Source organism: Microcebus murinus, chromosome 15 (assembly GCF_040939455.1).
Source record: "Microcebus murinus isolate Inina chromosome 15, M.murinus_Inina_mat1.0, whole genome shotgun sequence".
Classification (NCBI taxonomy): Eukaryota; Metazoa; Chordata; class Mammalia; order Primates; family Cheirogaleidae; genus Microcebus; species Microcebus murinus.
Window position 1 is genome coordinate 12,231,826 of NC_134118.1, and position 26,458 is coordinate 12,258,283.

Consider the following 26,458-nt stretch of genomic DNA (forward strand, 5'->3'; position numbering starts at 1 on the left):
TACAAGTAAAATTTTCAGCTATATTAAGATGGCTAAACCATTTTTATAACTTTTTAATGTGAAAACTTTGAAGCTCTTATAGAAAAGCAGGTATTTGTATAATAAACACCAATGTACCTATAATCTTTTGTTAATTCTTAACATTTTGCCAGATCTGCTTCACATTTTAATAAGTTTAATTAGCATGAATATCAAATATAGCCAAGTGTTAAGGCAGGTGTTATCTCCAGACTCACAGAAGTCAGGGTTTGATGGATCTTAGGTATCATCTGGTCTAGGCAGCCTATTACACTTGAACTCCTTAAGCACTAAGTTCCAGGGTGCTGTTGTGGTCGGCTCACACAGCAGTGTACTATCTACTGCAAGAATCAGCTTGTACAGGTGTGACCACTTTCACAAGCTTCGTGCATTTATTAAGGAATTGAAGCTCTCTAAATATAGCAATTCTGCATGTGCTTCAGCTACTGCAAGCCTCAAATTCGGACCAATGATTCAGACATTCTGAGCTATTCTAAAGGCTTATGCTCAAATGCTAGTTTGCTGCTGTCCACCAAACTCAGTATTTAGAGTTGTTTTTGTTTTCCCAAAAGACATGATTTGCCCTTTTCGCCAGTGTGCCTGTGTGTGGCATTTTCCACTAAAGATGCTTGGTGTCCTCAGAAGAAGCTGAGCTGTCCCCCCTCATTCATGATCACTGGGACAAGTACGCCCAGTGGTCCTCAGTTAGTCTAATAATACTTACAGAGGTCAATACAACAGCCGACAGAGGAAGCACTCCTTTAGTGATTATTATTATGAGACTTCTAGTCAATAGGTAAAGTAAAATTAATGCAGAAAATTCTTTCTCCTGTTCCAAACACCCAGAAATAGTGTTTATAATATTACAGTGACCAAAAATAGGTTTTCATCGATAGTCAAGCTTGGAATTTAAAAAGGTAAATTCCAAGGTACCAGAAATGAAGAAGAAACTCAAAACTATAATGGCATGGTGAGCAGATACTAAAAAAAATTTAAAAGTCCTTAGGGGAATCAAAACCATATATATGCCTACAGGCCTGGCATTTTAATGCCTGTCCGAGACTGGCTGCTGAGACAAGCCTAGCTCTCCTGTCCAGTGACTTTGGGCCTTGTGGGAAATAAGCTGTCTGCTTAAAAGTCAAATTGTGTACCTATGCCATGTCAAAACAAAACAAAAAAACTGGTTCGGGATCAGTGATCTGAAACCTATGAAACTATGGATGTCCCAGACAAGCAATTGGGAAACTGCCTTACAGAGATGTTTCTACAACTCAGGGTACTTAGGACTGCATGGAAAACAATCTTGCTGAAGATAAGCTTACAATTAAAACTAAAAAGCATGCAAGGAAACAAACTACTATAAGAGGGAACCAGCAGATCAGCAGATGTAGCTAGTAGCAAATTCCCACTCCATGAACTACAGATCAAAGTGCAGTCTGAATGGGGCTTTAAATTAAGTATGCATAAAATGTTCTAAGAGATAAATAAGGACTAGAGAATAGACACTATAAAGCAAAAAGTAGATATCAAAGTAGAAGAGGCAGATTTGAAAAAGAGAAATTATTACTAATAAATAACATTATTATATGGATACCAATATTTTCTTTTGTCCAAATTTTAGTCATTGGAATTGTATGACCACAAACTGTTCTTTTGCTTGAAATAGGGATGGAATGCCAGTTTTGACAAATGCAATAGCAAAGTAATACTGTGTAAGCTTAGTAAACATTCTTTTCCCTTAAGGAAATCTGACAAAACACATGAAGTCCAAGGCACATAGCAAGAAATGTGTGGATTTAGGCGTCTCAGTAGGTTTAATAGATGAACAAGATACAGAAGAATCAGGTAAGGCTTTATACCATATTTTTCATAAGTGCTGTATACGATGTACAATTTTCTTTTTTGCATCCATACTCTTCTTTCCATCCCCACGGATAATGCTTAATTCCTGTTTTCATTATCTCTTATTTGTACTATGTGATAGACTCCTGATCAGTTTTCCCATCGCTAGACTGCCATCCTTCCTCTCCATCTCTCCCCACTGATGTTAAAGTAATCTTCCTGAAGCACGTGACTGATCATACTGCTCCTTTGCCCAAAGTCTTTCCTTGGTTCCCATTTATCCACAAAATAAGGGGTGTGATCACTTGACCTGAACATCCTTTGTAATCCGCTGCCTCCCTGCTTCCTCACCCTGCTCATTTCTCTTTCACCTACCCTCATGCTTGACTTTCCTGCCTAGCTGACATTATTCCACTCTCTACCCTTACAACCCTCCCTTTAAAACCTCGCCCTCGCAAACGCAGCGCCCAGTCTGCACTGGTCAGAATGTCACTTTCCTTCCAGATCTAGCGCAAATCCACTGCTGTCATGAAGCCTTCTCTGATCTTCCCTTCCCACACCACTTGCAGGAAACGAGTTTTCCCTTCTCTGAACTCCTGTAGTGTAGTATTTTAGAGTTTCCTCTCTAAGAGCTTTAATCCCTTTCCACCTTATTTTGTGATATTTACATGCTTCCCTTAGCTCCCCGTTGAGGCTGTTCAGCACCTCTGAGCGGAGTCAATGACCCAGTGATATTTGCTTCACCCACAGCACTTAGCGCAGTGCCTTGCACGCACCAGCTGCTCCGCAAATATTTGTGGAATAAAACATTCATTTGCTTCTCCAAAATGTTTGCTATTTTGAAAAAGTTAACTGGTTGGTTTTTTTTTTTTTTTAAACAGTGTTCACAAATATAAGTATTCATCTCTGACCAATTTTAAGGGAAAATAAATCTGTTCCTATGTTCTGACTAATCAGAACATAGAAACACCTTTTTGTAAACGTTTTTTTAAACTCAAGGATTTATCAAAAAAGAATTTAAAAAATGGCATCCCACTGCTTTTTGGAAAGGCCCTAAATTAAACATTTACCTTCTTGCTGTGTTTCCTTAATATGTATTAGTTTGGTATAAAGAAAATTTCCAAAGAGAAAATGATAAGGACATCATTGAAAATACAGGTTCTACCCAAAAGAAAAAAAGACATTCTATTAAAAAAGACACCTGCACTAGAATGTTTGTAGCAGCCCAGTTCACAGTTGCAAAGATGTGGAAACAACCCAAGTGCCCATCAATACATGAATGGATTAATAAAATGTGGTATATGTATACCATGGAGTTCTACTCAGCCACAAAAAACAATGGTGATCTAGCACCTCTTGTATTATCCTGGATAGAACTGGAGCCCATTCTACTAAGTGAAGTATTACAAGAATGGAAAAACAAGGGCCACATGTACTCACCATCAAATTGCTATTAACTGATCAACACTTAAGTGCATATATAATAGTAACATTCATCGGGTGTCGGGCAGGTGGGAGTGGGGAGGAGAGGATGAGTATATTCACACCTTATGGGTGCGGTGCACACCATCTGGGGGATGGACACGCTTGAAGCTCTGACTCAGGTGGGGCAAAGGCAATATATATAACCTAAACATTTGTACCCCTGTAATATACTGAAATAAAATTTTTAAAACCATGATAAAAAAATAAAAGAAAATATAGGTTAAAAATAAAATGTATTTAATCCCACCTGCCAACCAGTAACACACTACATTGAATCAGCCTGAATTTCTTTCTAAATATGCCAGAGAAATGACTCATATCTTAGTGGTACAGAGCAATTCAGATGTAAAAAACTAGGGAAAATGTGTAAGAGGTTCAGCAAGTATATCTTACCCACTGACTAGGAAATACTCAAGGTATAGGTTATAATATAAAACACTGATGTCTGAAAAATGTGTAAATATAAAAGGCATGTTATAGACTCTTACATGGTGTCCTTCTTAAAGATCAGTTTTATGAAAATTAACTAACATGTCTGCAGAGTCCTCTAAATTGTTAAAAGAAGGCAGTACTTATGTCCTGAATTTACATAGGAGAATAAATTGTAGTTTCCATTAATTATCATGGATTGTTTAGATTGATTAGCTTGATTGACTTAACTAGCCATTAAATTTTGTGTTTTTTATGTCATTCTGAAAGCATTTGAAGCTGGTCTTAGATTATTACTCAACGTGGATTGCCTAATTCCCAATTTGGGTTAGATCTTCCGATAAAACAACCTAGTTTTCTTTCAGTTTAAATTTTTTTAATTGTCATATTTATGGGTAATGTGCTCAAAGTTTCTAAACGGCGTTTATCAAATAGTAAAGTGTAACATACAGGTGGACTTTTGCCAAGTGCTATGCCATACTGTATTAGAGATCTAAAATTCTTTATTGCTATGCTAGTAAAATTCATTCCTCTCCTTTTGTTTTACTATAGGCTTGCAATGTAGGTATAAATACAGTAAACAGTTGTTTTTTTCAAAAAGTCTTGTTTTCCTTTTATTATTCTCTTGTGCTTTTAAAAAGGAGGTTTTTTTAAATACAAAAAGAGTACAAAGAATTTTATTGCATGTACTCATGTATACACAGCAGAGTTAGTGATATAAATATTTTCTGTATTTGCTTCAAGTTCTTTTTATGAACTCAATAATTTTTTTGAACCAGCTCAGTCGTTACACCAGAGGGCAGCTTCCCCCACCTGCATCTCCAGCCCCTCCTCTCCCTCTCACAGGCAGACGCCAGCTGCATTGCAGCTTTTCCTTTCGATTCATTTAACATACGTGTGTATCCACGAGGAGTATGGGGTTTTGTTTATGTCTGCACTTTAAAGCTGCATAAACAATTACCACTTTGTATGGAGATACCAAGAAAATTAGTTTTATATTGTTCTCTGGGTGAGAATTTGCATTTCTTCACCTCCTTAACTATACCTAATACCATCAGAATTTTAATTTTTGGCTAGTTGGATGGATGATAGTTTGTTGTCTTTGTGGTTTCTTGATTACTGTGCTAAGATGGGGTCTCTTTATTCTTTAAAGAGAACTTTTACTCCATGACATGGATGATAGTTAGGAATGAGATTTTGCTTGGAGCTTCTTCAGGTGTCCGTATTGGTCTGCAGCAGGGTGCTGTGTGCCTGGAGGGGGCGCTGTTCTCTAGCCCAGCACTGGCCCACAGCACAGGAGCTGTTCTTCTCTGGCCTCCGTTTCTGGCTCCTCCTCATCTCTGCGGCCTCTCTGTGTAGGCCCAGGCCATGGTCTCTCCTGTCCTCTCTTTCCTGTCTGTGCTCAGCCGTGGGCAATCTCACCCAGCCCCCTCCTCCCAGCTCTCCCCGGGCCTGCCCGTCCTTCCTTCCCGCCTCCTCTGGGGTGTTGGGCAGGCATCTCAGGTTCATGTCTGAGAAGCACACCTCCCCCGTAGTCTTCTGCCACCCTTCCAGGTGCTGGCACCCCAAATCTTGAGGTTATCCTCATGCCCAGCTTTCTCTCATTTTACCTCTAATCTACCGGTAAAAACCTCTCGGCTCCTCCTTCCAAATGTCTTCAGAATCCAGCCCCTTTTAACCACCTCCACTACCCTCCCCAAGTCAAAGCTGCCACATTGCTTTAGAGGCCACCAATTGGTCTTGTAGTTCCACCCTGCTCCTTTTTATCATAGCAGCCAAAGGGGTCTTGTAAAAGTGGTGTCATTCCTTTGCCGAAAACCTTCCAGTGATTTCCTGTCTCATTCAGAACACTGGTCTGCCACAGCCTGGGAGCTCTCCCACCCACTCACCCCTCCTCACAACCAGTCTCAGGGATTCTGCACTCCTTTCCTGTTTGGAATGCCCTCCACCAGACACGGAGAGACTCATCCCAACATGCCTGCAGCTGTCCACGCAAATGTGCCTGATCACTGGGGCCTTCCCGAACCTCTGTTTATGTGTGTGTGCATATATATATAAAGACACCCACTCCCTTACTGCCAATATCACTTTTGCCCTTATCCTGTTTTCCTTTTCCTCATAGCACTTATCACCTCCAGACGTGTGTGTATTTGCTTATTGTCTATTTTTGTTTCTTCCAACTAGAAATAAATTACAGGACAGGGATTTTGTTTTGCTCACTGCTCTATCTCCAGCTCCTTAAAACTGTGCCTGGCAAATAGTAGGTGGTAAGCAGTTTTTGTTTGAATGAATGACTAGAAATAAATTCTCTATAATCTACTCAGAAACAGTTCATTATTATTTTTCGAATGTGATATGTTAGTTTTCCATTAAATTTCTTCACTAAAATAGTGGCTATATTTAATAGCTTTACCTATAAAGAATGTTTGTGGTTATGTGGCCAAGCAAGGCCAATGTAGGTATTATCAATACCTACGTGATGGCATTTGTGTGTTATCTTGTGGTTTATCGGTCATTGGATCAGAAAACTAGAGGATAATTTAAGTTTCTTGACTATTTCATATTCTCATCCTCGGTACTGTTGTTTCCAGATTGATAAACATCTGCTTTTTAGTAGTTTCAGAGAAGAAAAGTTTATTCCCTTGTCGATTGATTCATTTATTTATTTATCACTTCAGCAGCTGTTTAATTTGTGCACAGAGACTATCATCAAGGGCTCCCAGCCCATGGCTGTGATGTGGGGTGAGCCCGCACGTGGCAGGGGTCACTTCCCAAGGCTGGGATCCGGGAAAGATCAGTGAGGGCCCAGTGGGTTGCAGAAGGATGACTAAGGGTATCCCTTAGGGGAGGGAAGGGATTGATTTATTCAAAGAATTGGTGAGGAGGTGGGATAAGGGTGGGCAAACATTCTAGACCCAGGGAGTTGTTTGGGCAAAGGCCCACAGTTTGGGAAGTTGGAATAGACCATAAAAATGGGACAAAGAGAAGAAAAGAGGTAGCCAGGGGACAGGTCAGACTGGACAAGGGAGTTTGAGCGTGGGGAGCAGTCATGCTAGGTTTAAACCCTGCTCACTGATCCTGAGATATAGCCAGCATCTCTGCTATGGAAGTTTATACCAAATTCTTCATGTTTTGACACTTGAAAACTCTTATTTTTTAGATGTGATTTTTTAGTGTTTTTATTTTCCTAAGTAGTCCATGGCATGTATAGTGTTTCTTTGATTAAGGAAGTCTAGATTTTTTTTTATATCAACTAAAATTGTTTAAAGGCATTTCCTTTTTAGAACCACATATATCTGACTTTTACCCCAGATTATTTTCTCAAATGTTCTGGAAATGAGACAAAAGATAATTGTGCTTTTAATCTGTGAGTCTGGAATTTTCATTGTTGAGGTTTGTTTTTGTTTGTTTGCTTTTCGCTGTTGCTGCTGTTTTATTTTGTAGTGGGAATTTACACAATAATGACTAAAAAAAATAAAAGCATAATTTTGTTAAGTGGATGTCCCATTCAACAACACTAGTATTAAATAATACCTCAGAGCAAAAAAATTTTTTTCTGGATTGGAGTGTTTTTACAAACAAAATACCTTGGGGGCTTCAACATTCCTCATTCTCCACCAGATGGAGTTTAAGTTTCGGTGGAAAGTGATGATTTTCCCTTGTGACGTCCAGTTTTGTATGAATATGTGTAAGTATAGAATAACTAATTTGGAAACCTTACTCTTCATTCATTAGATTAGGGAGCATTACTTTCCCTGGAATTAATTCCTACTTTGGCCCAGCAGCACTGTGGTATAGAATTTTTGCCATAGAATAGGCGATGGTAAAAGATAAGGCCCTGACTCATCCCTACTCCAATGTTTTAGTAATACATTTTAAAACCTTGCCCTTATCAATTTCATAAAGATGTCATAAGGAGAGCAACATATGTTATAGTTTCAAATTACTGTCAGTTTTACTTTCCAAGGAAAATGCAAATTATTAGACATGTATTAGCAAATAAAGTGGCTGATGAATTAAAAAAGGATGGCCAACAGGTATTTCCAGTACTACACTTTTACGTTTTGAAGTGTACACCCCCAGTAGAACAGAGCTAGGGCGGTCCAGAAGCTGGCCAGTGTGGCGGATCCCGTGTGCTGGGTCCTCCTCCCGCTCCATCCTCGCTCCCTGGCGTGTCTCCACCTCCCTGCTCAGGAGGGCAGGCTGCCCTGTCTGCAGATCAGGCTCTTGGCAGCAGCTCCTTTTGAGACTTTAGCCACCATGCGGACCCTCTGCCGTTTTGCGGAGTCCTGCCTGACAGTGCATTCTTCATTTTCTTGGCCCAGTACGTGAAGATAAGTATAATACTGTATTATATAACGTGGGGTCTGTTTAATACATAACTTGCCATCTTTTCCTTTTCAGGGGGAACATCCTTATCAAATGCCTGTGTGGTATTACGGGGTCTTAATATCATTTCTCATATTCTTAATCTAACAAATCTAATATTAAGCCTGCAACACAAAAATACTGCTAAAAACCATGCTGGGATTTCATTTGCTGCATGTCTACATTAAAAATTCGGGAAAATACTAAGGGTTTTCCAGCAGTAAGGTGTCACAGCAGTTATCACAGTTAGCTTTCTTACCTTTATTCCAAACGTAGCAATTACGGTGGCTTCTCAGATGCATTCCATTATGACTTCACAGCTATGATTATTGAGGGAAGCCTGGTCTTGCTAAATGAAAATTGAAAATCTGAAATATCCCAGTAAACTCCTTTATATCTTCTAGGTTTTCCCAAACATTAGAATTTCATCATTTAATCGTGCTGACAGATTATAAAAGCCTACCAGATCATATAGTGCTTAAAGAAAAATAAATAGCCACGTCTTTTCAGAAACCAGTGCTGTGAAACACCAGGTTCATCTGTCTGGAGTGGAGTCCTGCAGTACCTTAAGAAAGACTGTTAGATTTGGCACACTTTTCTGAAAGTCACATACACTTAAATAGTTAAAGCCAATAGGATATGCAAGAATTTGCCGCATATATTTAAATCTTGATTATCTCGGACATGTAGGAAATTAGGGTAAATCTTTAAAAAAAAAAAAAAAAAAACAAATAAAACAAGGACATAATTTGGGAGACCTGATTCTAAATCTAGCAAAAAAAGTCACAACCCTCCACCAGTGTTTTGCAGAACAACACCCAGAAACCTGAGGATAGTGTTTTTTAGGTTTATAGGACACATTTGGGGGCTTAGTCATTTAATGGATCTTTTCTGTAGCATAAACATAATCATCATCAGGAAAGGTCTCTGAGCTTTCATTCATTAAACAAAATATTAAATACTCACAAGAGGCCAGTGTTACTACAAAGCATCCCAACCACGGTATTTATTTTGTAAACATCATTACTGTTTGGTAGCATCTTGGTCAACTCATGACTTTCTGGGAAAGCCCATATCTTACATTATGTTTATATTTAGTTATTCCTTTACTGCTGCCTTTTTTCGCTAAAGGTTTTCTCTAGATTTATTCCTAATTAACTTTAATATTTCTTTTCCAGGCATTATCTTTACTCTTTTCTTTTTTTAAGGGCCCTAAACCTGTTCTCTACCAGCCACACCATACCCAGATTGTCATTCACCAGCACAATGTGTGTGTTTCCTGGTAAAGAGTGTTCATGAAAGGATGATGTTAAAATGATGTGATGAAGGCCTAAGATCCTTGCTCTTTTTAACTCTTCACTGCCCTTAGCAACGGGCAGGCTATGTGGCCCTCTTGGTCTTTTGGCAGATGGATTCTTATTCTAACTCTCAATGGAGTTAATTTGGGGATATTGGGAAATGTTTATTTTGAATTGAGCAAGAAGGAATTATAAATTTTCATAAGCCAGCCATTAAAATTTAGACACTTGGCATTTAAAAGAAGTTGCCATTTAGTTTAAAACTAGCAACTCAAGCTATAATTATAGTATATGCTCATGAAAAACCTAATCTCTCCAACCCACTGCATATTCTCTTGTATTCTTACCATACGAAATTATACACCCTGAGACCCTCAGGAATTTTGTTCTTGTGTTCTTGAGATATTACATTTTAGTTTTTACCTTCTGTGTCAGAAATCATGCCACTAGCTATTTGCTTTTCATCCTTTGATCCGAAGAATGTTTTTGTCAACAGAATGCTGGCCTTCAATGCAAGGAATGTTAATGCGTACCCTTAACTGCCAGACTGGGAGAACCATTTAATATGGAGAAGTGTAATGAGAAACATTCTTGTTAGAGTTTAAGTTCTTACAATAATGTGTGTGAGAAGATGATGTTGAATCACAAGTTTTAAAACCTATGCCACATTTATCCTTAAAAATAATTTAAATGGATTTCATAAAAATGCCAGCAAAGCTTTCTTTCTAACATGCAGAATGCTATCACTGAAGTTTTTACAAAAAGCATCATTATTACTCTTTCTAAGAAAAACTTTCATGTAGAATATGAAAAGTATAATAGACCTTAGGATTTGTGCCTAAATAAAGCAATGTTAATATCATTTATGAATGATATAGAGATGAGTCTTTGGATTTACTTCCTAAAGTTAACAAACATTAAACTCTGGCCCATTATACTTGGGGATATTGTAGTAATGTTAGTAATGTTTTTATCTTTAAAAAAAAAAAATACCATGGTATTTGCATGTTTTAAAAAAATATTTCCCCAGGTTGCTGTTGTTTGTCTGGTATTCATAGTAGTATTTCTAAACATGTGAGAAAAACAAAGACAAACTCCAACAACAAAAGAATGTTGATACCGAGCATGGGTTGGGGGCAGGGACTGCTAGCCTCAGTGGAGCACCATCTCTGGAGGAATCTCCCTGCCCTTTTGTGACTCCAGCTCTTCCAGCAGGTGTCACTGTCTGGCAGCAATGGGAAGGCAGGTTGCTGTTCATCTAACTGACCTTTAAAATATTACTTTTGAAATACATCTTCAGGGAAGTTGTTTGACATAAATTTATCAAAACCTTTACTTTTGGAAAAAATATAGCTGTTCATATGCTTCCTTTTCCCTCGTGAGTTGAAATTCACAGGAAAAAATGAATTAATCTCATGCTGTTGTAAAATTTTATTGAGTATTGGAAACATTTATGCTGAGTGGGGATGTATGTTTAGGAGGACATAAAGTAAATGGAACTTTTTAGAGCCATTTATTTATGAATTTATTAAGCAAATGTGATTTCCTTATGTCTCTTCTGGAGTCTCTGATAGCTGCAGAGGGATAAGCCACATTGTTCACCCTCCTGGAGTATTAGTATTGTACATACCAAGAAAAGAACAATTGTAATGTAATAGGAAAAAGTCAGTATTTCTTATTAGAATAATGACAGGACTCCTGAATGCATAAGTATCTGGTTTCCTATCCTGGCTTTGATGCATTCTAGCCATATACAGTGTAAGTTTCTTAACTTCCTTGTGTAAGGTGTGTTTGATACCAACTCTGTCATGGGGTGGATGTTAAGTTTAAACCCGGTAGGCAATATAGATGTTGGCCAACTTTTTCTGTAAATGGCCAGACAGTAAATATTTTGCTTTGTAGGCCATGCATTTTCTGTCATGACTACTAGACTTTGAGACTGTAGCACAAAAGCAGCCATAAACAATGTGTAAATGGCTGAGCCTGGCTGTGTTCCAGTAAAACTTTATCCACAATAGCAGGCGGAGGGCCGCATGTGGCCAGTGACCAAAGTTTGCCAATCCCTGATACAATAGTATAGGTACTCAGGAGAGTATCATAGTTATTAAGTAACATGCAGTATCAAAATAAGCAATATCACAAAATCATATGTTGTAAGTTTTTGGAGTCAATTGCAAGTCCTTGTTCTCATCCTCACTGGCATGTTGCTCGTAGGCAAAGCACTCTTCCTTTCTGGATCTTTTGTCAGCACAACTTCTAATTCAGTAGCAGTAGTCTTCTTTAGGGGACAAGGGTAGAGGTTAAGGGGACATGGGGAGTAATATAAAGAATTTTTACTAGCATAAATCCAGAGAGCAGAGCTTTATTTTGGTGCTGTGAATATTTAAAAGGCTACCATTGCCCTCTATTTAAGCTACCCATTTTATTTTATTTTTTTCCTCTCACCCAAGAATATCAACCCTGTTTAACAAATACGTAGTGATGCAAAATTCATTTTGCAGATCTTTTAAACTACAAATGAATTTGCAGTGGTTTTCCCCTTCAGGAGATTCCCGACCCAGACTCTGTGCATTCAGAGAGAGAAACATCATTCCCTCCTTATCTCAGGGAAGGAAACCCAGGAAAGGAATCCTTGAACTCATGCATATGTATACGCTAGCTTATTGACTGTAATTCATTGTTTACCTTCTTTCTGGTTATTCTGTAGTTATATTTTTAAAATATGATTAAATATGGAATCTTTAGCCCAGATAAACAGGGGCTTGAATCTCAGCTCTGACACTTGTGAGCTGTGGGGTCAACACTTTAAAATAATTAACTGTGTTTTTTTTTTTAAATCATTCTTGGAGAAAAAGTCAAATCCTCAAGTAGTCTTTATTTTAATTATGATCAAATGGTATTGGTTTGTTCATAGCACAAGCTAGCATCTTTTAAGGAACTGGAGTAGAGCCATTTAGTCATCATATGTACAATAGGATAAGAAAGGCAAAAATAGAGACAAAATAAGAGCACTTCTAGGGAGTAAAAATGTAAAACATGTATCTAGGTTAGGGTAGATTTAGGAGAAATTTCCCGTGCTTCTAAGTTAACCAGTAGAAGTTTTGGAATTGATTTCAAGAATTGATAGCGTCCTGTTAATCGATAGAAAATTTTAAAAATGCTTATCAGAAGTGAAGTCTTGATTTACTCTGAGGATAAAGGGGAAGTGGGCATTGTGCCAGCTTATCTGAAAGACAGAATATTGTTATCAGTAGAGCAAAATAAAGACCCTAGAGTGTGACACATAGGTTTTTTCCTAACTCTGTCTTTTAAAGGATAATTTTAGTCTTACTGAAAAGTTGCAAAACCTAGCGTATAGAGTCCCTGCCTGCTGTTTGCCCAGCTTTTCCTGTGTCGGCCTCCTACATGCCCATAGGATGTTTGTCAACACTAAGAAGTTAACCTCGGCTCAGTGTTCCTAACTGCAGGACAGAACTCATTCCGATCTCACCAGTTTTCCCACCAAGTCCATTTTCTGTTCCCAGACCCCGTGTTGCGTTTAGTCATCATGTCTACATTGGCTCCTTCAGTGTGCGTCTCTGTCCTTCTTGTCTTTTATGACCTTGACCCTTTTTTTAAAAAGAATATTGATCAGTTACTTTGAAGAATGTTTCTCAATTTGGGCTTTTCTGATGTATTTCATTATTAGATTGAGGTTGTGTGATTGGGGAAAACAGCATAGAGTGATGTGCTTTTCTTAGTGTATCATAATGGGGTGCATGATGTCGGTATGTATTGGTCACCTTTATCACTTGGCTAAAGTAGTATCTGTCGGACTCTGCACTGAAAATGTACTTTTTTGGGGTTTTATTTTTTGTTTTTTTTCAAGACAAGGTTTTGCTTTGTTGCCCTGGCTGGAGTTCAGTGGCATCATCATAGCTCACTGCAACCTCAAACTCCTGGGCTCAAGCGATCCTCCTGCCTCAGCCTCCTGAATAGCTGGTACTACAGGTGTCTGCCACCACACGTGGTTTTTTTTCTTTTTCTTTTTATAAAGACAGACTCTTGCTCAGGCTGGTCCCAAACTCCTGAGCTCAAGAGATCCTCCTGCCTTAGCCTCCCAGAGTGCTGGGATTACAGGTATGAGCCACCTCACCTCCCCTTACCCCCATCTTTTAAGCAGTTTCTTACTCTCTGCACATCTCAAAATGTCCCACCCCTGGAATCAGCCATTTCTCTAAGGACTCCTGATTCCTGTTACTAGAGAATGGTATTTAGAAACCAAGATCTGGATGCTAGCTGGTGAGCTCATTGCTGTTGGCCTGTCACTACTTCTAGTGCCTCCCACTGGATAGAGCTAGGAAATACATGTGCACATGCCAACACACGCATGCACACACACAGGTGTGCCATATATGTGAATGGAAACATGAGTTCATACCGATAACTTCCAATTCCAATCCAGCACCACTAAGTTATTCTAGCCTTTTTCATTCCCTTTTTAAAATTTCTTCACCTACAGTAAGAAGCCTGGTTCTCACCTACAATGTATTTACATATTTGTTCAACTCTTGCATACATATAAACTAGTTTCAGAAATTCTAACCTATACTCCTATAAGAAACAGATTTGTAATTACAGAACAAATCTGTGCAGTTCCTCTTGCCTTTAGCCTTCACAGTATCCAGTCAGACCCCTCTTTGCTAAGGTTACCTGAGACAGGACCCTTCTTCCCATGCCTTCACCTAGGTTTTATACTTCATCTGCACTGCAGTCAAAAGGTCATCTGTCTCCATTTGGGTTCCATCTTGCGTTCACCCCACATTCTGTCAATTGTGTTTTTATTTACTTACAGTGAAATGCATTTCATAGGGTACAGTACTGTTATTTTTGACAAGAACATGGAATTGTATGTTCAACACACAGTTCCATACAGAACACTCTGTCACCTTACAAATTACCCCGTGCCACACCTTTATAGACCGTTCCCTCCACTCAAGAACCTCTAGCAACCACTGGTCCATTTTCCTCCCTATAGTTTTGCCTTTTCCAGAATGTCATATAAAATGAATCATAAAATACATAGCTTTTGGAGTATGGCTTCTTCCCTTTAGCAGAATACGTGTAAGATCTGTCTGTGTTGCATGAATCAGTATGATTGCCTGTATTGCTGAGTAATAATATTCCATTGTACTGATGTGCCATCGTTTGTTATTCACTGACCAACTAATTGAAAGATATGTGGGTTGCTTCCAGTTTTTGGCAATCATAAATAATGTTGCTATAAAAATCTTGTACAGGCTTTTATGTGAATGTGAGTGTACATTTCTCTAGAATTGGATACCTAGGAGTTACATGTCTGGGTCATACGGTACTTATATGTTTAGTTTTGGATGAAACTGTCCAACTGTTTTCCAAAGTGGCTGTACTGTTTTACCTTCCCACCAGCAGTACACGAGAGTTTCACTCACTTAGCGTTACCAGGATATGGTCTTGCAAGTTTTATCTTGTTTTGTTTTTATATTATATAATAATATGTGTAGTGGTGTTTCATTGTGGTTTTAGTTTGTATTTCTCTAATGATTAATGATGTTTACCATCTTCTCATGTGCTATTTGTCTTCCAAATATCTTCTTCAGTGAAGCCTCTGGGAATTTCTCCCATTTTTAAAATTAGGTTGTTTTATTTAAAAATCTTATTGTAAGTATTTAAAGTATACATTGTGTTTTGATATACATGTAGATACTAACATGGTTGCTGTAGTCAAGCAAGTTAACATACCTCATCTAACATAATTACCCTTTTGTGGAAAGAGCACCTAAAATCTACTCTTTTAGCAAAAATTTCAAATGCAACATTGTGTATTAGATCTCTAGACTTCGCCCTACATATCTGCTACTTTGTATCCTTTGACCTGCATCTCCCTGTTGCTTCTCCCACACCGTATCACCCCTGGCAACTACTGTTTTATTCTCTATCTCTGTGTATTCGACTTTGCTTTTTTTCTTTTTCTTCTTTTTAAGATTCCACCCTATAAGAGAGATCATGTAGTATTTCTCTTTCCTTTTTGTGTCTGGCTTCACTTAGTATAATGTCCTCCAGGTTCATCTTTATTGTGGCCAGTGGCAGGGTTTCCTTTCTTAAGACTGAATAATATCTCTCTGTGTGTTCACAGTTCATTTCCTACTGTTTATTTCTTATTGTTGAGCTGTGATAGTTCTCTGTATGTTCTGGATATAATCCCTCCCTTTGTCAGAATTGTGATTTGCAAATGTTTCCTCCCAGTCTATAGCTTGTCATTTTGTTTTACTATGTCTTTCACAGAGCAAGTTTTTTTTTTTTTTTTAATGTTAATAAAGCCCAGTTTATCAATTTTCTTTTGTTGATTGTGCTTTTGGTATCATATATAAGAAATTATTATCTAATCCAAACTCACAGATTTTCTAGTTTTATAGTTTACATTTTGCATTAGTTCTGTGTCCATTTTGAGTTACTATTTGTGTCAGCTGAAGGTGTAAGGTTTGTGTCAGTGTTCAGTTTTTGGTGTGTGGGAGTCCATTTGTTTCAGCACCATTAATTGAAAAAAACTATCCTTTTTCCATGAAATGCCTTTGTCAAAATTCAGTTAATTTTGTCTGTGTGCTTTTTATCTCTGGGCTCTTTGTTCTAATCTGTTTATCCTGTATATCCTATATTTTTGCCAATACTGTACTGTCTTGAGTGAGTCATTCAACTTTTTTCCTTTTCAAAATTATTTTGGCTATTCTAGTTTCTTTTCTATAAAAATTGTAGAATTAAATTGTCAATATGTGCAGAATGCTTGTGGTATTATTAATGGAATTACATATCATCTATAGATGAAATTAGGGAGAATTTATAACAATGTGGAGATTTCTAGTCTATGAACATGGTATGTCTTTGTTTATTTCTTATCTTTGAAATTTTTGACTAGGTTTTATAGTTTTCAGCATATAGGTCCTGCATGTATATATTTTTTGTACTTAAGTATTTTATTCTTGTGGTGCTATTGTAATTACTATTGTGTTTTTAATTTCAAATTTCAGTTGTTCATTGGTAGTATATAGAAGTATAATTGATTTTTATTCTTCCTTTCCTATCTGTACGTCTTGTTTGTTTGTTTGTTTGTTTGTTTGTTTGTTTATATTGGCCTTGCTGTACTGGCTAGGAATAGGGTATAATGTTGTACAGGAATGGCAAGAGGGACATCCTTGCCTTGTTTCCAGGTTCTTTTTAGATATCTTTTACTAGGTTAAGGAAATTCTCTTCCAATCCTAGTTGAGAGTTTATATCAGGAATGAATGTTGCATTTTGTCAAATGCTTTCTCTGCATCTATTGAGATGATAACATGGTTTTTCTTCTTTAGTCCAGTAATATGTTAAAGTATATCTCCAGCAAGTGTTGAACCAGCCTTGCATTTCTGAGGTAAACCCCACTTGGTACCATCATAGATTATATTTTTTATGTTGCTGTACTTAATTTGTTCTTATTTTGTTGATGATTTTTGCATTTCTGTTTATTAAAGATGTTGGTCTATAGTTTTCTTGTGAATTCTTTGAGTAATGCTTCATAAAATAAGTTGGGAAGTGCTCCCTCCTCTTGTGTTTTCTGAAAGATGCTGTGTAGAATTAGTATAATTTTTTCTGTAAGTGTTTGGTAGACTTTAACAGTGAAACCATCTGGGCCTAGGGTTTTAGTTTTGATTTGGGGAGAAAGTTTGTAACTATGAATTCAATTTCTCCAGTCAATAAAGGACTACTCAGGTTATCTATTTCTTTTGTGTGGGTTTTGATAGTTTGTGTGTTTCAGGGACTTGGTGCATTCCATCTAAGTAGTCTAATGTACAGGCATAGTGTTTTTTGTGGATTCCCTTATTTTTATCTTAATGTCTGTGGGGTCTATAGTAATATCCCCTCTTTCTTTCCTGATATTGGTAATTTGTATCTTCCTTCTTTTTTTTTTTTTTTTTTGGTTTGTATTACCAGAGGTTTATTAATTTTATTGATTTTTTTTCCAAAAGACCTAGCTTTTGGTTTCATTGGCATTCTCCATTTTTTTCTGGTTTTATTATTTCTGTTGTCATCTTTATCATTTTCTTCCCTTTCCTTGTGTTGGATTTAGTTCAGTCTTCTTTTTCTAATTTCTAAAGGTGAGAATGTATATTATTGATTTGAGAACTTTCTTTTCTAATAAAAATATTGAATGCAGAAAGTTTCCTACTATAACCACTGCATTATTTACATCTCACAGATTTTGAAAGCGATATTTTAATTTTCATCCAGTTTAAAATATTTTGATATTTTCTTTGAGACTTTTTCATTGACCCAATGAATATTTAAAAATGTGTTTTGGCCGGGCGCTGTGGCTCACGCCTGTAATCCTAGCTCTTGGGAGGCTGAGGCGGGCGGATTGCTCAAGGTCAGGAGTTCAAAACCAGCCTGAGCAAGAGCGAGACCCCGTCTCTACTATAAATAGAAAGAAATTAATTGGCCAACTAATATATATATAAAAAAATTAGCCGGGCATGGTGGCGCATGCCTGTAGTCCCAGCTACCCGGGAGGCTGAGGCAGAAGGATCGCTCGAGCCCAGGAGTTTGAGGTTGCTGTGAGCTAGGCTGACGCCACGGCACTCACTCTAGCCTGTGCAACAAAGCGAGACTCTGTCTCAAAAAAAAAAAAAAAAAAAAAAAAAAAAAAAAAATAAAAATGTGTTTATTCTAAAATATTTTAGGGATTTTTAGATATCTTCCAATGAATTGTTTTTGATTTCATTCTGTTTTCATATAAAAATATATGTTGTATAATTTCTATTCATTTAAATTAATTGAGGTTTCTTTTATAGCTCACAATATGTTATATATTGGTGAATGTTCCATGTACACTTATAAGAAAAGTATATTCTGCTGTTGAGTGGAACATTCTATAAATGTCATTAGATCTTATTGGTTGATAGTGTTTTTCAGGTCGTTTATGTTTTTCCTGATTTTCTGTTTATTTGTTCCATCGATTGCTGAGAGTAGAGTGTTGGAAGTCTTCAACTATGACTGTAGATTTATTTTTTTCAGTTTTTATCCCACCTATTCTGAAGCTGTCTTTAGTTACAAACACACAGGGTTGTTATGTTCATACAAAGTGACCCTTTTATCATTATGCAATGCTTCTGTTTATCCCTGATAATATTCTTTGTTCTGACGTCTACTTTGTCTGGTATTACTATAGTTTCTGCAGCTATATTTTAGTGGGTAATTTATGGTATATTTTTATCCAAACTTTTCCTTTCAACCTATTTATGTCTTTATATTTAAAATGCATTTTTTATACAGTATATACTTGGGACTTGTTTTTTTAAATCCAATCCTAGCAATTTCATTGTTTAGTTTATGTGTTAGACCATTCCTTTTAATATTATTATTTGTGTATTTAGATTAAAATCTACCACTTGGCAGCTGTTTTCTATTTGTTTCATTTTTTTTGTTTCAGTCTTCTTTTTATGCTTTCTTTAGTATTAATCATTTTTTATGATTCTATTTTATTTCTTGTATTGACTTTTAAAAATTTTAGTTTTCTACCTTCAAATAATATGTTGCTTTACATGTAGTATTACTATAAAGACTTTAGTATGTACACAGTTTCTCCTTTCCATCTTTTATGTTACTGTGGTCATACTTTTTATGTTTATATTTACTGTCAATATACAATACATTGTTGCTATTTTTGCTTTAGACATTCAGTTATCTTTTAGAGCAATTAAAAATAAAAAATAATTTTATCTTCATCTATTCCATTTTCCTTGCTCTCTGTTTCTTTGGGTAGATCTAGGGTTCCATCTGCTATTATGTTCCTTCTGCCTGAAGAACTTCCTTTAACATTAATTGTCCAGTAAGTAGGTCAAGTAGCTGGCAATGAATCCCTTCAGTTTTTGTTTTTCTAAGAAAGTCTGTATTTCTCTTTCATCTTTGAAAATTATTTTCAATGGGCGTAGAATTCTGGAGTTGACAGTTTTCTTTCTTTCTTTTTTTTTTTTTTTTGCTATATTTTTCATTTGTAGCATTTTCATTTCATGCTTTTTTATAGTTTCTCTGTCTCTCAGCTGCAAGTCCCATCTGTTATTGCATGTTGTCTACCTTTCCCCTTAGAGCCTTTAACGTAATCATAATTATTTTAAATTCTCAGTTCTAGCATCTGCGTCATACCTAACTCTAGCCCTGATGATTGCCTTCTCTCTTTGGATTTTTTTTTTTTTTTTTTTTTTTTGCCTTCTTGTATGCCTTGTAATTTTGTGTTGAAAGCCCTACATCTTGTGTCAGACAATAAACACTTGTGTAAATTGCTTTTATGCTTAGAAATGGGAATCTCTGGCCTTCCTAAAGACCTTTAATGTGGGAGTTAGAGTTTATCTAGTTAGGAGCAAGGCTGGGTTTGGGAGATCTGTGCTTGCTATGGCTGTCCTCCCTGCACGCAGAGGCTTCAAATTCCTGCAGAGATGCCTCATGCCCTGCATACACGGGGGTTGGATTACAAGAACAGCATCCGTCCAGTTCTAGTGTTTGGTCTCCCTTTTGTGCCGTGCCTCAGAGAGGGTCTCTCTGCATATTCTTGTTCTTCTCCTGCCCTTCTCCCTACAGTATTTGCTGCTACCTGTAATTCAGAGCTCCGCTTGGCTTTGGGGGGTCAGGAGGAGGACAGCCGGCCTCTCTGTTCCGAGCTTGCCTCCCACGCGCACCGTGTTGCTTGTGCACTTCTGCCCTGCCTCAGTTGTCGTGGGGGGCTGTGCAGTGATGTCCCTCCCCAAAAAGTCAAGTTATGTTTTTTCTCCCTTTTCCTTCCCCCACTGTAGCAAGTTTTCACCAGTGTTCCCCTCCCCGGATATCCCTTTATTTTCCTAGTGGAGAGAGGGGAAATGGATCCAGGTGACGTTTTCTCCACTCCTGTATGGCTACTGCTCTTCTCTCCCAGATCTGGCCACAGTGGGCACTTCCTCGCACGCTTTACTCTGAGTTCCTGGGGTGGGGGCTCATGGTGAAGATCCTGCAAGAGAGCGTGGCCCTAGAGCTTCCACGCAATCCTGCCAACCCACTCTTGGCTCGAACCTACCGCTCTAGACACAAGCTTGTGTCTCCTCTTTTCCCGCAGACCCTGCCTTTCCTTAGATTTTAGAATGTTGATTGTCTGGGACCTCGACTTTTTGATGAGTTTGGGAAAAGTTGTAAATTGAAAGTTTAATCCACTCTCTTTTTTACTGTGTAAAGTAATGGGTTTTAAATAAAGCAAGTCCCACCCTAGTTAGACTGTGTGCAGCAAGGTCGGCCTTGGATGGGATCAGCCAGGAGCCTGTTCTCCCCCTCATCCCGCTCCCTCCAGTCTTTTCTATTTTTCTCCTTTAAAAGGAGGTGCATCTCTAATACCCAAAATCTGATTTGGCGCTAATGTGGCAAATTCAGGTTAAATTGAGGATGACTCTAATTTTAGAATGTCAAACATCAGACAAAATAGAAATATCCAAGCCAGGAGTCTGGGCATTTGCCCAGAAATCACCCATTCTGTCTCCAGCCTGGGCCCTAGTGGGATTCAAAGATTTGGTGTTATTCTATTTTATTATTTAGTTTATAACATACTAGTAGAAGCCTGAAAGCAAAAGGCCTAGGAAATCTCATGCTGAAGGAACTTAAGTGCATACATTTTATCTTTGAGTTTTTTAATTATAAAGCTAACACATGTCCATGATAAATAACAATTCTAGTCCTTTTATCCCCTAGAAATAGTCACCCTCAAATGTTTTGGCATAGGTGTTCTGAGACTTTTCTCTATGAACTTTCCTTTATTATATAGAAAGAAAGAATAGTAAAATAATGTGTAGACTGTTTGGGAAAGCCAGGAAAAATATCTATGGGTTATTTCTCTATATTTTTTCACTCTTTAAAAAAAATACTTGTAAATGCAGAATGTATCACAGCTAAATTCTATGCTGTGTGATGTCATCTTTATTATAGCTCAGTGGCAAAGAAATTAGGTAAACGTTTTGTATTCCTCCCCCCTAATAAATTTTGTAGCTTTCTAAGGGAGAGAGCCTGTAATTTGAAAGATTCTGAATAGGTGAAGCTTTTAAACCAAGTCCCACATGAGCTTATGAAGAATTTTGAAACTGTTTCCTGAACCATCTTGAGTATTCCTTGTTAAACAGACTCACATGATGTCACGAGGCCGATATTAATGACTTTAAGATAATATGCCCCTTCCTGTGAGGAATGGGTTTTAATCATATTATAGAAAAAATTGGCAGGAAACTTTAGCACCTCTCTTAGTAAATAAAAAAGAATAAGAAGAAAGCAGATTAAATATTAGATGAATTTTTTTCTACTCAGAGGGCAATTGAAGCATATCTTCAATACTATTCAAGTATCAAGAAAACTTATTTTGCTCACAAACACCAAATGTCATCGTTTGTGTTTGTTTTAATTTGTTCAGTAAAAGAAAGATACAGAGAAGTAGAGAAAAAGAGCTCAGGAAAAGAGTTGCATTGAACTCTTTATTTTTTACATAGTTCAGTTGTGTTTTAGGAATTTTTCAAGATTTAGTGTTTGAGGCCTTCATCTCTGAGTTCATTTGTATGTCACTCTCTGCCTGTCTAATTCCTCTTCTGAGGCCCGTGTCATTCTCCTGGTCCTTATCGCAGCCCCCCTGGCCGTGTCCCCTCTCCCGCGCCCCCTTCCTCCGAGGCCTGCCGGACTGACCGAGTCTTCTCGGCGTCGTCCTCCTCGACCGGAGCGCAGGCCTTCTGTGGGCAGGGTTCTTGTCTTTTATATCCTGCGCAGCGTTAAGCTTATAAAAATTTAAAAATTGCGTTTTTGTCCACTTTCAAAGCATTCTGTAACACACTCTCTTGGTTGCTTTTACCAGATGAAAAACAAAGGTTCGGTTACGAGCGGTCTGGGTATGATCTCGAAGAATCTGACGGCCCCGACGAGGACGATAACGAAAACGAGGACGACGACGAAGACAGCCAGGCGGAATCGGTCCTGTCGGCCGCGCCGTCGGTCGCGGCCAGCCCGCAGCACCTTCCGTGCAGGGGCGGCCTCCAGGACCCCGCGGGTGCCGACGAGGACATCCGGATCAGCGATTGCTTTTCCGGGGCACATCCCGACCCCATGGACGTTCTGCCGAGAGCCTTGCTCACCAAGATGACAGTGCTGAGCACGGTGCAGTCTGACTGCAGCGGGACGGCAGACTCTCCCGGGAAGGCCAGGCCGCGAGCCGAGAGAGGTGACGATGAGGTGGTCCCTCCTGCAGACTCTCCCAGGTCACCGGAAGCCGCACCCAGGTCCCCGTGTCATCAGATGTCTGTGGACTATCCTGAATCAGAGGAGGTTCTGAGATCTGTGGCAGGAACAGCTGTTGCGTTAACACAGGTAAATGACTGGAGGTGGTTCTTTTCTTTTCTTTTCTTTTCTGTTCTTTTCTTTTTTACCTATTAAATATGGGAACCTAATGGCTTAAGAAAATAATGCACCTGAATGATTTATTTATGTCCAAATCAGTTGGTATGACTTTATTTCTTTTTCGTTATACTTAAGAGCAGAGGGCATTTATGTCCTTTGGGGTCTTGTTGAGTATTTTAGTCAGAGTTCACATACTCTCTTGTAAATCTGTGAAAGAACCGAATGGTTCTTGAAAAATATCCTCATTTATTATTAATGTTTTCAAATGAAAAAATATGTATGTGCCAATCGAGAAGACAGATCCTGGGACTGGTTCATTCCACAGCTCCCTGTGCCTTACTTTGCCATTGTTGATGCAATGGGTTCGCACTACGTGATCCCTACATTTTGCGCTTTGCCACCCTTGGCAAGACAGCTGCAAGTTTCCGTGGCAGAGTTAACGTGACCCAAAAACATATCAAGAAGTTCACTTTGCTTGAGTGATCAAATTACTGTAGCAGCCTGGGAGAGCTCTCTGCCCAAGAACTAGCTGAAGGCAGACACAGGCCTGCGGGAAGGCATGCTCCGCACGCTGTGAGCGGCTGCTGCTCTCCCTCTGGCTGTCTGTGACAAGTGATCCATTCCGGGAGGAATGCATTCTCCTCTCTTGACAGTTCTCTTACCTCTGGTGTATGTTGAATATTGCAGTAGAATTTATTTCTAAATGTGGAAGATTTTGATTCGCAAGGTAACGGAGAAAAATAAAAAGACTGTAAACACTCGGATTGTTATAGACTAGCATAAATTAATATAACTTATAACTAAATTATACTGATATTGAACTTAAATTATTAACATAGAAATTAAGGTAATATGTAAATTAATATAGCTCTAAAGTATAGCGCTAGATATTATCAAGGAAAAGCTAACATTTAGGTAATAACCTTGGGTGGCAGAGAGGATGGGCCAAATGTGTCCCTTCCAGTAACAGTTCCTCACTCTATTATTGGCAACCCATGCTCTAGGCTGCTTCATCCCAAAATCTTCTGTGCACTTACCTGTGCCTGAAATCTGGTTTTCAGTAGACATTTTATAAAATATGAATGAACAAACAGCTGCAGACCTTTTTCTTAATGACACCTCTTTACTTCATGAGCAAATAATCCCTCAGTTAATTTTTCCCCAATGAGTGTACAGAAACAGCCAACCAATATCTCAATTTCCCAGCAACTCCTACTCTCTGAAATAAGGTGGAGCTGGTGGCACCAGGAACAATAACAGCAGCAACATGAGAATATAACCGTGCCCACCTCTCATTTTCACGCTCAGTAGGTGACGAATTTTTCAAATTTGTTTGAAGAATGCGAAGGACTGCACAAAATGCGTTCCTGTTATTTGTACTAGAAAAGAAATCAAATATGCAATAAGAGTTTTTAATTGGAGATTTATTTTTAAAAATCACAGTATAATTTTTTAGCAAGCTCCTCGAGTTTATAAAATACAAATATATGCACTCTGACCTCAGGGGAGTAGACTTAGCAGCAGCGTCTTGGCGCGGTGATTAAGGAGCCCGGCGGTAAAAGGATTGTTCTCTCTTGTTTAGAGCCCGTCACCCCCAGGACTTGCCCCCGCCGCAGCCAGGCGCGGCCCCCAGACGGCAGCGGGGCCCCCGGCGGCCTCGCCTCACCCTCACCCTCAGGAACAGAAGCCGCAGGCCCCGGGCCTGCCTTCGCCGCAGACGCGCCTGTTCAGCCACCTTCCCTTGCACTCGCAGCAGCAGTCGAGGACTCCTTACAACATGGTCCCGGTGGGCGGCATCCACGTGGTGCCCGCCGGCCTGGCGTACTCCACGTTCGTGCCCCTCCGGGCGGGGCCGGTGCAGCTCACGATCCCCGCCGTCAGCGTGCTCCACAGAACCGTGGGCGCCCCCGGGGACACGGCCATGGAGGCGGCCGGCCCCGGCGTGGCCGAGCTGAGCGGCGTCGTGCCGTGCATCCCCATCGGCCAGGTCCGCGTGCCGGGCCTGCAGGGCCTCGGCCCGCCGCCGGGGCTGCCGCCGCTCCCGCCCTTGAGCGTGGAGACCGTCAACATCGTGGGCCTGGCGAGCGGGGCCCCGCCGGCGCGCCCGCCGGGCCTGGCCCTGGGCGCCGTGGGGCTGCAGGTGCTGGCGGCGAGCCCCTCCCCGCAGAGCAGCCCCGCGCCCCCGGCCCGCATTCCGGGTCTCCAGATCCTGAACATAGCGTTGCCGACTCTGATCCCCTCGGTCAGCCACGTGGCCGCCGACGCACCCGGGGCCCCCGGGGTGCCAGCCCCCCAAGGCAAGGCCCGCGACGCGCCGCCCACGCAGACGTCTGCGGCAGACGCGCGCCAGGTCAGCGGGGCCGAGTCCCCTCAGGGGTCGCCTGAAGCCCAGCGGGAGAGCTTTGCGAAAAAGGCCCTGGATCCGCCCGCCCCCGCAGGTGGCCACGCGGGGCCGGGTGGCCCGAGCGAAATGGACACGGAGAAGGCGGCCCCAGCAAATCATGTGAAGCCCAAGCCCGAACTCACCTGCGCGCAGGGCCAGCCGGTGTCCGGGGCAGAGCCTCTGCGGAAGGCACCTTCGGAAGGGGTCACAACGCCGCCAGGCCGGCAGGCCCTCTCCCCAGACGGGCAGGTGCCCAGGCCCCCGGCACCGGCCCGCAGGCAGCGCCCTGTGCAGTTCAGTGACGTGAGCAGCGACGACGATGAGGACAGGCTTGTGATAGCAACCTAGTGGGGTTTATTTTCTACTGTTTTCTTTTTTAATAACACTTAAAGGTTTCTTTGAAAACCCTCCTTTCCTTAAAGCACATTTTTCTGACATAAACTCATGACTAATCTTTGTGCAATCATGAACTTTTGACCAATAATTGTTGTTTTGTGTCAGCTCCAGCCATTTTTGTACATGTTGTATAGACAATTGTGCCTTTTAGGAGTTTTATGTTTAGAAACTGTACAAATTGTTGAATATCTATATACATAAAAAATATATTATATATGTATATGAAAACCAGGTAGTTATTTGTGTTTTAGTAAGGAAAACCTGTCAAATAAATCAGATGATTAAATTATATGTTGCACTGTTCAGTATAAATTTTATGGCTGTGGGGCAGAGTTTCTGTGTGTAAATTAGTATGTAAACTCCATATTTATTGTATTCATATTAGTCTTTGAAAATAGGTCTGTCCTCCTCCTTGTGTAAGGCTGTAACTTTACACTTCAGACAGATTTTCTGTGTTATGAAATGTTTCAGTAAAATATTGTTTACTGACTTTACAGTTGCTTTAATTGTGCCTTCTTTATGTCATCTAGTCATCAGTAATCTGCATTTGGAAAACAGCCCTAGGTTCCATTCTCTCCTCTCCTCGCCCCCACCCACCCCACTGGGCTGTGTTGTCCAGGCTGGTCTCAAACTGCTGACTCCTGGCCTCAAGCCATCCCCCCACCTCAGTCCCCTGAGTAGCTCCTGGGTCTATGCAACACCACTGCACCTGGCTTTTAGTAGCCTTTCTATAATGTGAAACTGTATCTGAAATCAATACAACTGAGAGACCTATTTTTCTTATTTGTTGAGAAGTCATTTTGTA

The 26,458-nt window shown here is 39.7% G+C and overlaps 1 protein-coding gene across 4 annotated transcripts in view; it reads left to right on the top strand.

The window, feature by feature from the left end:
* Positions 1-26,147, top strand: part of HIVEP1 (HIVEP zinc finger 1) — a 157,332-nt gene extending 131,185 nt beyond the window's left edge. For all 4 annotated transcript variants that reach the window (XM_012753591.2, XM_020280118.2, XM_012753593.2 and 1 more), the window contains exons 7-9: positions 1,762-1,863; positions 22,336-22,844; positions 24,457-26,147. In XM_012753591.2, coding sequence (XP_012609045.2) covers positions 1,762-1,863; positions 22,336-22,844; positions 24,457-25,605 — 1,760 coding nt within the window. In that variant the 3' untranslated portion in view covers positions 25,606-26,147. The remainder of the gene's footprint in view (positions 1-1,761; positions 1,864-22,335; positions 22,845-24,456) is intronic.
* The last annotated feature ends 311 nt before the right edge of the window (positions 26,148-26,458 follow it).